The sequence below is a fragment of the Leptosomus discolor genome, chromosome 2 (assembly GCF_034619465.1).
Source record: "Leptosomus discolor isolate bLepDis1 chromosome 2, bLepDis1.hap2, whole genome shotgun sequence".
In the NCBI taxonomy this organism is placed as follows: Eukaryota; Metazoa; Chordata; class Aves; order Leptosomiformes; family Leptosomidae; genus Leptosomus; species Leptosomus discolor.
In genome coordinates, this window is record NC_141392.1 from 127,623,593 (window position 1) to 127,634,113 (window position 10,521).

At 70.3% G+C, this 10,521-nt stretch overlaps 2 protein-coding genes across 2 annotated transcripts in view; one reads left to right on the forward strand and one right to left on the reverse strand.

Annotated features, from left to right (window-relative positions):
- Nucleotides 1–894: 894 nt before the first annotated feature.
- Nucleotides 895–4,806, forward strand: SLC35F6 (solute carrier family 35 member F6). Its single transcript, XM_086461767.1, has 6 exons — nt 895–971; nt 2,878–2,950; nt 3,022–3,193; nt 3,612–3,824; nt 4,012–4,122; nt 4,334–4,806. Exons 1-6 carry the CDS (start codon nt 895–897, stop codon nt 4,804–4,806), a joined length of 1,119 nt encoding a protein of 372 aa, XP_086317893.1.
- Nucleotides 4,807–5,860: 1,054 nt separating this feature from the next.
- Nucleotides 5,861–10,521, reverse strand: part of CLU (clusterin) — a 5,314-nt gene continuing 653 nt past the window's right edge. Inside the window, 13 exon segments of the mRNA XM_086460510.1 lie at nt 5,861–6,046; nt 6,291–6,517; nt 6,684–6,797; nt 7,410–7,446; nt 7,448–7,516; nt 7,518–7,550; nt 7,552–7,700; nt 7,703–7,821; nt 7,907–7,949; nt 7,952–7,993; nt 7,996–8,080; nt 8,238–8,386; nt 9,242–9,357. Coding sequence (XP_086316636.1) covers nt 5,861–6,046; nt 6,291–6,517; nt 6,684–6,797; nt 7,410–7,446; nt 7,448–7,516; nt 7,518–7,550; nt 7,552–7,700; nt 7,703–7,821; nt 7,907–7,949; nt 7,952–7,993; nt 7,996–8,080; nt 8,238–8,386; nt 9,242–9,357 — 1,369 coding nt within the window.

A 10,521-nucleotide genomic window follows, 5' to 3' on the forward strand; every position in this document is an offset into this window, starting at 1 on the left:
CAGGCAGGGTTTAGCCCGGGCAGGGTTTAGCCCGGAGAAGGTTTAGCCCGGGCAGGGCAGGGTTAGCCCGGAGAAGGTTTAGCCCGGGCAGGGTTTAGCCCAGGCAGGGTTTAGCCCGGGCAGGATTTAGCCTGAGCAGGGTTAGGCCGGGCAGGGCAGGGTTTAGCTCAGGCAGGGTAGGGTTTAGCCCGGGCATGGTTTAGCCCGGGCAGGGCAGGGTTTAGCCCGGGCATGGTTTAGTCCAGGCAGGGTTTAGCCAGGGCAGGATTAGCCCGGGCAAGGCTAGCCCGGGCTGGGCAGGCAGGGCAGGTCACCCCGGCTGCGGTGCGGGCCCGTGGCTCCGCCCGGCCCCGAGCCCGGCCCCGCTCCGCCGGCGCCATCTGCCGGCTCCGCCGCGGCGGGGACACGCGTGACGCGGGGCCGGGCCCCCCGCCCGCGGGCACGGCGGCTCCGCAGACCGAGCCGGGAACGGGCACCGGGGCTCTGCGGCGGAGGGACCGGGGCACCGGGATGGCGGGGGGGGGCCGGGTACGGGCGGCGGCGGGTCGGAGGGACAGGCACCACCGGGACGGGCACCACCGGGACGGGCGGCACCGGGACAGGCGGCACCGGGACGGGCGGCACGGAGACAGGCGGCACCGGGACAGGCACCACCGGGACGGGCGGCACCGGGACAGGCGTGGCCATGCATGTCCGCGGGCGTGGTTAGGCGCCGCGGGGCGGGATCATGCGTGCCTGTGGGCGTGGCTAGGCGCTGCGGGGGGCGGAGCTATGCCACTCGTGGGCGGAGCTGTTCCCGCCAGGGGGCGTGGCGGCGCAGGGCGGGGGCGTGGCCGCGGCGGCGGCCCCGGTGCAGGGCGGGAGGCGGCGGGAGGCGGTGGCGGCGGCGGGGCCATGGCCTGGTCCCGGTACCAGCTGGGCCTGGCCGCCCTCATGCTGCTCACCGGCTCCATCAACACCCTGGCGGCCAAGTGAGTCCTCCGGGCGGCTGGGGGGCGCCCCGCGGGCCCGGGGCTGGGGTCCCCGGCGGGCCCGGGGCTGGGCCCTCCCACCTGCTCGGGGCCTTCCCGGGCCTCAGGGCGGCCTGGCCCCCCCCCCCGCCAGGCCCTGCGCTCCCCTCCGAGGGGCTGGAGCTCAGTCTGCAGAGCCCCGGGCCCCTCCTTCCACCCCAGCAAGCGCCGGGGGTGTCACACCCCGGGGTGGGCTTTGGGTCCCCCCGTGTGGCCTTGGAGAAGGCTGCCCCCCCCTCCTCCGCCCCCCGCAGGGGCTGGGGGCTCCTGGGGCTGTCCCAGGCTGGGCCACGGTCCAGGCTGTGCGGGCAGAGCTGCAGGACCTGCCCTGTGCTGCCCGGCTTTGGGGGGGCTGCCATTGCACTGGGGGGTGGGGCTATGGGGTGCCCCATAGGGCCTGGGGCTGCTGCTGCTCGGGGGCCCAGCTCCTGGTGATGGGGGAGGAGGGGGCTGCACGGCCAGGGGAGCTGGGGGTCTCCAGCCCTCTCGCGGGTGCTGCTGAGGGGTGCAGGTCCCTCACTGCGGGTGCTGTGCCCGGCCTCGGGGTGCTGGGGAGGAGCCGTGCAAATGCCCCCCCCCCCCCCCAAAACCAGGGCTCCCTGCGCCTGCTTCTGCACTCCAGCTCACCCCAAATGCCAGGTAGGGTCTGGATTGAGCCCCCTCCTGGGGGGAGGGAAGCCCACAGAGCACCCTGGGGTGCTCCCAGCCCTCTCGGCAGGGACCCGTTCACAAGAGCTGCCCGAGCGAGGCGGACCCGCCAGGCCGGCTCTTCCCGGTGCTGCTTAAGGCGTGTGGGTGTCAGCAGAGTTTCACTGGGTGCTGCAGCAGACCAGGGTCCCCAGACGGGGAAACTGAGGCACAAAATCCCCGCGGGTGGCAGAGCAGAGCCGGGAGGTGGCACCGAGTTCTCGGCCCGCTCACAAGACCCGTGTCTGGCCCGACAAAGCCTCTTGCGAAACCCGGACCTGAGCTGGCCCGTGGCGGAGGGGCTGCGGGGTGTCAGCCGGGGCTGACTCACGCCGAAATCTTGCTGGCCTGGCTGAAAAGCCCCTTGCTGAGCGGCCAGGGACGGGCTGGGGATTGCCCCGGCCTCCGCTCGCGCCCCTTTTTCCCCGAGCTCAGCAGGTCTGCAGCCGTTCGGCATCAGCAAAAAGCAGCCGGAGGAGAGCTGGGTGCCTTCCTGCCTGCGTCGGGGTGCACTGGGGGTGTCCTGGGGGCAGCAGCCAGCCCCCGAGGGGCTGGGGTGTCCTCCTGATGCGGGTGGTCCCTGAAGAGGGGCGATCCTCGCTGAAACGGGCTGTGGGGACCCATGCCACAGCCTGTGTTTACTCAGTGGTGCTCCTTGGAATACCCAAAAGAGGGGGTTTGTGCCCCAAAACTGTGACTGGGGGTGTGAGTGATGGGAGCTGCTGCCCCCCCCCCCCCCCCCCAGCCTGTGATCCAGCACCTTTTATGGGTCCTGTGTCCCTTAGCCCCCAAGTCTTCAAGCATGGTGACTGGGGGGGGGGGGGGGGGGAAGGGATGGGGGTGACCCCCCACACACGCTGTCCTGGTCTCCCCGGGTGCTGCCTGTCCGGCTCCAGCCACGCGTGGCGGCAGCGTGGGGCGCGGGGACACCGGATCGCGGGGCTGTGCGACACGGCGGTGTCCGTTTCCCTGCCCGTCACTCAGGGCCGGGAGCTGGGCCAGGAGCTCCCAGCAGGTCCTTCCCGGCTGCCTCCTTCCCCCTGGCCGTCCTGTCCCCGGAGGTGTCCCCTCGGCGGGGCTGGTCGCCCAGCGGACAGCCCTGGGCTGGCTCTCAGGGCGCGCTCCGGCTCCCCACGGCCTCCTGCTCTAACCACCGGCCCCTCCTCTCCTCTCCCCGCAGGTGGGCCGATAACTTCAGCGCGGCCGGCTGCGGCAGGACGGAGGAGCACCCCTTCCAGCACCCCTTCCTGCAGGTGAGCCCCCTGCCCGGGGCAGGAGGGGCCCTGCTGGCAGGGCCAGCCCCCCTCACCCGCCTCTCCCGCAGGCCGTGGGCATGTTCCTGGGTGAATTTTCCTGCCTGGGGGTGTTTTACCTGCTGGTGTGGCAGGATCGGCGGAGGCCGGAGCCCAGCATGGCCCCGTCGCAGCCCTTCAGCCCGCTGCTCTTCTTGCCCCCCGCCCTCTGTGACATGACTGGGACCAGCATCATGTACGTGGGTAAGTGCTGGGGACGGGGACGCTGCCTCCGTCCCCCCTTACCCTGCGGGGACCCGGCTGTCCCTGGGGCTCGACTCGGCTGTCAGGCTGCAGGACTCCACGGTGCATTCAGTTTGGTTGGGGGTGGGGGAATGACCCCGAAGCCGGTTAGAGAGGCCTGAGCAAACACTTCCCACCCATGCAGCGAGTTGTGGCCGGGCTCGGTGAGCCGCGTCCCTCGGGGGCACAGGGGTCCCATGGAGCAGGGACGCGGGGCTGCGTCTTGGCACGAGCCTCCCTGCTGCCGGCCATAGGTGGGAATATCGGGGGGATGACGGCGTTTCTGCCTCCCTCCCGTTAATCACTGATCTGCTCTTAATTACCACAGCAGAGGGGTGGTGGTGGCGTTAGCAGCGTGGGTCTGTCTCTCCCCATGCAGCCTTGAACATGACCAGCGCCTCCAGCTTCCAGATGCTGCGAGGATCCGTCATCATCTTCACCGGGCTCCTCTCCGTGGCCTTCCTGGGCCGTAAGCTGGAGCTGAGCCAGTGGCTGGGCATCCTGGTCACCATCGTGGGGCTGGTGGTGGTGGGGCTGGCTGACCTGCGCAGCTCCCACGACCAGCAGCACCAGCTCAGCGAGGTGATAACCGGTACGTGGTGGCCCCTGGGGGAGGTGGGGTGGCCACGGGGGGGGGGGGGGGGAGGGGCAGATAACTCCCCACAAGGTGCGTGCCGGGCACTCTGGGCACGGCTCTGCCGCACAGCCTGTGCGGTGGGCAGGGAGATGGGGGCTGAGCCTCCCCATCCTCCTCCCCTCCTTCCCTCCCCTCCCTGCAGGCGACTTGCTCATCGTCATGGCGCAGGTGATCGTTGCCATCCAGATGGTGCTGGAGGAGAAGTTTGTCTACAAGCACGACGTGCACCCGCTGCGGGCGGTCGGCACCGAAGGTCTGTCATGGCCCCGGCCGGGGGCCTGAGCGCTCGAGGGGCGCCGGATCCTGTGAACCCAGGGAGGGGCCTGCTTTGTGCTGAGGGGGGGGGGGATTGCAGGCTGCCAAGGGGGTGCTGCTGGGGGCAGGGAGGGTTAGCTGTGGGGAGAAACAGGCAGCCCCTGGTGGTGCTTGGAGCCAGCACCCGTCTGACACCCCCTCGCACGCAGGTTTCTTCGGCTTCGTCATCCTGGCCCTGCTGCTGGTGCCCATGTACTACATCCCAGCCGGCGGCTTCAGCGGGAACCCTCGGCGGGCGCTGGAAGACGCCCTCGACGCCTTCTGCCAGATCAGCCGCCGGCCCCTGATCGCCCTGGCCCTGCTGGGGAACATCAGCAGCATCGCCTTCTTCAACTTCGCCGGCATCAGCGTCACCAAGGAGATCAGCGCCACCACCCGCATGGTGCTGGACAGCCTCCGCACCCTCGTCATCTGGGCCGTCAGCCTGGCCGTGGGCTGGGAGACCTTCCACGGCCTGGAGATCTTGGGGTTCGGAGTGCTGCTGGCGGGTGCCGCGCTGTACAACGGCCTGCACCGGCCCCTGCTCACCTGCCTGCCCCGGCCCGTGGCAGAGGCCGGCGGGGCAGCCGAACGGGAGGGCTTGCTGCGAGGGGAGAGCCCGGCCATCAACGGCGAGAGCTGAGCCCTCACTGCTCCGTGATGGGCTTGGCGACGGGGTTTATTAGCACCGGGGTTTATTGGCGCCGGGGTTTATTGGCCCTGGGGTTTACTGGCCCGGACCCTTCCCCGGTCAGGAGGGGATCGGCGCGGTGGTGGTGACGCCAGCCACCGTCCTGCCGCTGTTGGCAGGAGAAACGTCTCCCCTGCCTCGCTGCCGGGGCTGCAGGAGGGGACGATGAGGCTGTGCCCGCCCTTCCCGGCGGGGAGCAGCCCCCCAGCCGGCTGTCTCGGAGGGGACTGAAGCCTCTGTCCCTGTTCCCAAGGGGCTCTGGGGGGTGGTGGGGCTGGGGTTGGGGCTGGCCCCGCTGCTCCCCGCCCCGTGTCTCCCCCCAGTAAAGTGCATCTGCCCACAGCTCGCTCCCTGGGTGTCTGTGCTGGCCACAGGGAGGGTCCGGGGGGGGGGGGGGGGGGGCGGGGGGATAGGGTCTGTCCGCAGCAGGAGGGTGGGAGCAGAGTCGCCCTTTGTCCCCAGGGTGGTGGCCATGTAGGGCACGATCCTCGGTGGCCCCAAGCGAGGGAGAGGAGCTGGCACCCAGACCCCTTTCACCCTGTGGGGTGTGGGAGAAGGCAGCGAGCCCCGGGGCATGGGGGGGGCTCCTGCCAGACCGAGTTGGGGTGGGGGGGCGGGCCCTCGGCCTGCCCCCCATGTCGCAGTATCCGATGGTCACCCCCCGGCGCAGGCGGCCGCTTTTCCCCATGTTTATTCGCTCAGCGCGGCGCGTCCCGAAGAGGCCCAGGCGAGAGCAGCAGGGGGGTGTTCAACTACCTTTATTCTCTGTTTGGGGCCCAGGGAGGGGCCCCGGCAGCGGGGGGGGGGGGGTAGTGGCGGTGGCATTCAACCCCCTGGCAGAGGGACGGGGCGACAGAGGGGGTTTGGTGAGGCACCGGGGCTGCGGCAGCGGCGGGGGAGCATCACTCGGCTACTCTCTGCCAGAGGAAAGATGGGAGGGGGTGAGCCGTGGCATGCCCCCCCCCCCACCAGCCCTGCCATGGGGATGCGAGGGGGGGTCCTGGACTCACACGGAGTTTTGCTTGTAGTGCCGAAGCGCCTGCTCGGCCACCATCTCCATGAAGCGGGGGTCGTCCCAGGAGATGTCCCCGGGCACGGTGAGCGACAGCGGCTCCGAATCAAAGAGCTGCACCGTCACCTGCGTGTCGGGGGGGGCCGAGGGGTCCTCGAGGTTGGGCGCCTTGGAGAGGACCTGGAGAAGGGGACAAAGCCATGAGAGCCAGGCTAGCCCCCGCACCGGCCCCTCGCCCTGGCACCGGCCCCGCGGCCGGCTATTGTGCCGAGAGGCGCCCGGGCGGGCGCACAATCGCCTCTTTCTCCCCCTGACCCACTTTCTGTGGCTGCCGGCCCTGCCTGGAGCAGGGGGGACCACGGCAGAAGGCAGGAGGGGGATTGCTCAAGCCCTCCGGCCATGCCGTGGTGCCGGTGGGACTCACCGTGGTGACCTGGAGGAAGCTGTCGGTGTCTTGGGTCAAGTTGGCCAAACGCGAGACCCAGCCGAACTGGCGGTTGAGCTGGTCCAGGAGGCTGGTGGTGTTGAGCATCTCAGCTTGGAAGGCGCGGAGGAGGTCATCGTAGCGGCGGGTGAAGCGCTCGGCCAGGCGCAGCGCGTCCTCCAGCTGCTCCCGCAGCTGGCTCTGGGCAGGGTCCGCCTGCCCGCAGTCTGCGGGGGGGCCATGGGGGGCATCGGGGGGTGCCAGGGCTCACCCCCTCACCCCGGTGCGTGCACCCCCTTGCACCCCCACCGCACCTCACCCCCCGACTGCATCCCCTCCTGCCCTCCCTGAGCCCCGTCCCCCATCCACCGTCCCCGTCCCGCCCCGGCTCACCCATGGAGAGGATCTCCCGGCACTTCTCGCACTCATCCCGCATCCGCAGGCAGCGGCCGAGTTTACGCCGGATCTCCCGGCACACCATGCGGTCGTTGCTGAAGTTACGGGGCTCTGCGGAAAGCCCAGCTTGGCCTCAGCACCCCAAAACACTGGGGGGGGGGGGGGGCCAGCACAGCACTACAGACCCCCCAGCTATGGGCCGAGCTGCAGCGCTGGCCCTGCCTGATGCCTCAGGATGCCACGGGGGACACAAAAGTGCATTTTCTGGAATTTTGCCCCCCTCACCACCTGTTTTTGCCGAAGCAACGCGCTCCCTGCCAACCTCTGTTTCGAAATACTCTTTCCCAGCAGCCCGAGACGGGGCCGCGGTGGCAGACAGTGACGGCACCGACAGCCGGCTGCAACTGGCGCTGCCCACCCAAAACAAACACCTTCCCGGGACGGCGGCAGCTCTGGCAGCCAAGATTTAGGCGGGGGGGGAGGGCTAAAAAAAACCCCAAAACCCAGCCCAGCTCTGCAAACAGTGGAACTTGTGATTCCTGGGCCCCCGTGGGGATTCTCGGATGTGTCGCATTAGGGGTGAGCTCATCCTTTGAAGTTAGTCACCCCCTAATAAGAAGGGGGGGGGGGGGGGGGGGTTGCTGGGAAGCCCAGCTGTAAACCAGCTGCTTCCAGCCAAACTGGGGAACGCACAACACCCCGGCCCGCAGCGAGTCACCCTACCTGAGGCAAAGCTGCCCAGCGAGGGCTCCCAGGCACCCTTGCCCTTCCTCCAGCATCCGCCGCGTCATCTCGAAGAGCGGCTCGAAGAGCTTCTGGAAGCTGTAAGGGTGGGGGCTGGAAGAAGGGGTGCAGCTCCCGGGAAAACTCTGGCTGCGCGGGGGAAGCGGACGTGCTGGACAGGGGGGCGGAAAGCCTCGCGGAAGATGCCGAAGGGTGCTCGGAAGAAGGGGTACACGCGGCCGTAGACCTGGGTGCTGTCCTGGAAGATGTCGTCTACCCCATCCTCCAACAACCGAAACGTTCTTCCAGGTCCTCGAACTGCCGCTCCTGCCGCTGGTCCCGCTCCAGCAGCGAGTCGATGCGCTCGCCGTTCACCCAGATGGAGAAGGGGCGAGGAATGGTTGAGCAATTCCTCCAGCTGCCGGGCAGGAGAGCAGGATCAGGCCAAAATCCACCCCCCTTCCCCACCTCGGCATCACCGGGTGCCGCGGGACCACTCACCCTGCCGCCCCACCAGCCCCGAGCCGCTGTGGCACGTGCGGAGTAGAAGCGCATGCAGGTGTGCTTGAGGCAGGGCTTGCACCCTCCCAGAGCGCCAGCATCGTCTCGTTGCACCCCTCCTGCTTCGCCGCCAGCTGCTGCTCCTTCTCGCGGGCCAGCCGCACCGCCTCCTGCAAGGCACCGCATCCAGCCCCGAGGGCGTCCCCCCCGCTCCCAGGACACACGGACCCCGGGCACGGCACCCCCCGAGCCCTGCGGATGCGCCTGGCCCAGCCAGGGATGCTGGGTACCAGGGTCGCAGCAGCCACCCTCCTCATCCTCACTCACCTCCTTCCTCCTCTTGGTCTCCTCCAAGGTGTGCAGCATGGCTTGGTGGTCCTTACTGGTCTTGTCCATGAGGGTCTTCATCTGCTTCACCCCGTTGATGGCGTTTTCCACCTCCGTGTCGATGTATTTGCTTCCAGCCGCCGACATCTCTGGAGCGGGGGGGAGGAAGAGCATCCCTCGGCCCGGCCGCTCCCATGGCAGCAGTGGGAGTCGTGCCAGCGCACACCGATATTTGTGGGTGCAGAGTCCTGTGTCCCCCGAGAAAACGGACCCCAAAACCTCGCCCGGGCTGGGGCTGCGTCTCCCCTGCCCACCGCCCCAACACTGGGGCAGTGCAGCCCCCAAGTCCCGGGGCAGCTGCCGGGCTCTGCCAGCCCCAGCCACCGCCACCGGCTCTCACCGTGCCAGCACCAGCCCTCGCCCACCCTGGCCCAGGGGGATCTTCCTTTCTCCCCACTCCTCCCCAAAAGCATCCAGCCCCAGCCCTGCATTCCCATCCCCCCACCAGATCATGCCATGCCCCCATGGAGGGTGCTGGACCCCCCCATCCAGCCCCTGGGATGATGCCCTGTGCCCCTCCATTCCAGCCCCCCACGGATGCTGCCCCACGCCCCCCCCATCCAACCCCCCCCATGGCACAGCGCTCCCCCCACCCCACAGCCGGTCCATTTGCTCCCCCAGCCTGTAGGGAACAAGACACACCCCCCCCCTCCAAAAATAAAAAACGAAAAGCTGTGCCCCCCCCCAACCCGGTGGCTCTTGCATTGCCCCCACCCAGCGCTCGCCTTGCCCACCCACCTGCCCACCCACACCCCCCGCACAGTGGCACCCACCCAAGCTGCCCCCCCCACCCCCAGCACCGTGGCACTCACCCAAGCTGCCCCCACCCCACCCCCCCCCCCCCGCCGCACCGTGGCACCCACCCAAGCTGCCCCACCCCCCACCACCCCGCCGCACCGTGGCACCCACTCAGGGCTGCCCCCCCCCCGGCACCCCCCACTCACGCTTGAGCTCGCTGGGGGGGACGAGGCCCCGCACCCCCTCCCCGGCGAGCAGCAGCCCGAGCAGCGCAGCAGCAGCAGCGCCATCGGCCCCTCCGTCCCGTCCCGCAGGCGGCCGCCTGTGCGGGGCAGCGCGGGGCTCGGCACAGAACCGGGCCCCGCCTGGATACGGGGCTCCAGGCCCCGGGGCAACAAGGGGGGGGGCACCACGCCCCCTCTCCCCTCCCCCCCCCCCCGCCCCCGGGGCACGTCGCTGGGGACACAGCGGCCGTTGGAGCCGCCGTTACCCAGGGCCGGGGAGGGGGTTCCCAGGGGGTCCCGCCCGAAACTCCCGGGCTGGGGGGGGTGCGGGGGTTGGCGGGATGCGGAGCTCCGTGTGTGCCCCCCCCCCTCCGCCTCCGCCGGCGGCACAAACAAGCCCCAGGCCCGGGGCCAGGCCGGGCGGGCGGCCAAGGCGGGGGGCCGGGCGCGGGTTCCCCCGCCGCGGGGGACAGCGCTGCGCCTCTGCCCCCCCCCCCGGGGGGATGGGGGGAGGGGGGGGGGCAAAGCCGGGGCATGGCTGGGCTGCAGCGGGGCTCAACCCCCCCCCAGCAGGCACTGGCCCGGTGCCCCGCAGCACCCATCGCAGCACCCATCGCAGCACCCATCGCACCCGGGCACCGCCGCAGCCCCCCTGCACTGCTGCACGCCCCTCCCCCCCCTCCCCCAAATAACACCCCCCCCCGCCCAGCCCGGCCGCCCAGCTCCATCCGCCTGGCCCAGGGCATTGTGGGAAACTCCTGCCCGATGGGATGAGCATCCGCCCCCGCCGCTTCACCTCCCCAGCACGGCCCGGAGGCGGGGGGGGGGGGGAGGGCACCCGGGGTGCAGAGCCCCCACCTCCGCGCACAGCGGACCCCCACCCCCAGGGGTGCCCGTGCCCCCCCCCCCCTTGGCTGACCCCCCAGGCAATGACCCCTGCGCCCCCAAACCAGGCAGGGAGCCCCATCCCTCCCCCACCACTGCAGCCCAGCCAGGGGCACCTAGGGAGCATCCCCCGGGGGGGACCCCCTGTGTCTCTGCTCGGGGCGGGGGCCTGAGACCGGCAAAAGCTCATTGCATGGGGAAGGAAGGAAGGAAGGGAAGGGAAGGGAAGGGAAGAGGAAGGGAAGGGAAAGGGAAGGGAAGGGAAGGGAAGGGAAGGGAAGGGAAGGGAAGGGAAGGGAAGGGAAGGGAAGGGAAGGGAAGGGAAGGGAAGGGAAGGGAAGGGAAGGGAAGGGAAGGGAAGGGAAGGGAAGGGAAGA

Excerpts from the sequence above, each read along its gene's own strand:
- SLC35F6 (XM_086461767.1), top strand. The coding sequence starts at position 895 with ATGGCCTGGTCCCGGTACCAGCTGGGCCTGGCCGCCCTCATGCTGCTC. Across the intron at positions 3,194-3,611 it reads GACCAGCATCATGTACGTGG|CCTTGAACATGACCAGCGCC; the intron begins GTAAGTGCTGGG and ends CTCCCCATGCAG. Across the intron at positions 3,825-4,011 it reads GCTCAGCGAGGTGATAACCG|GCGACTTGCTCATCGTCATG; the intron begins GTACGTGGTGGC and ends CCCTCCCTGCAG.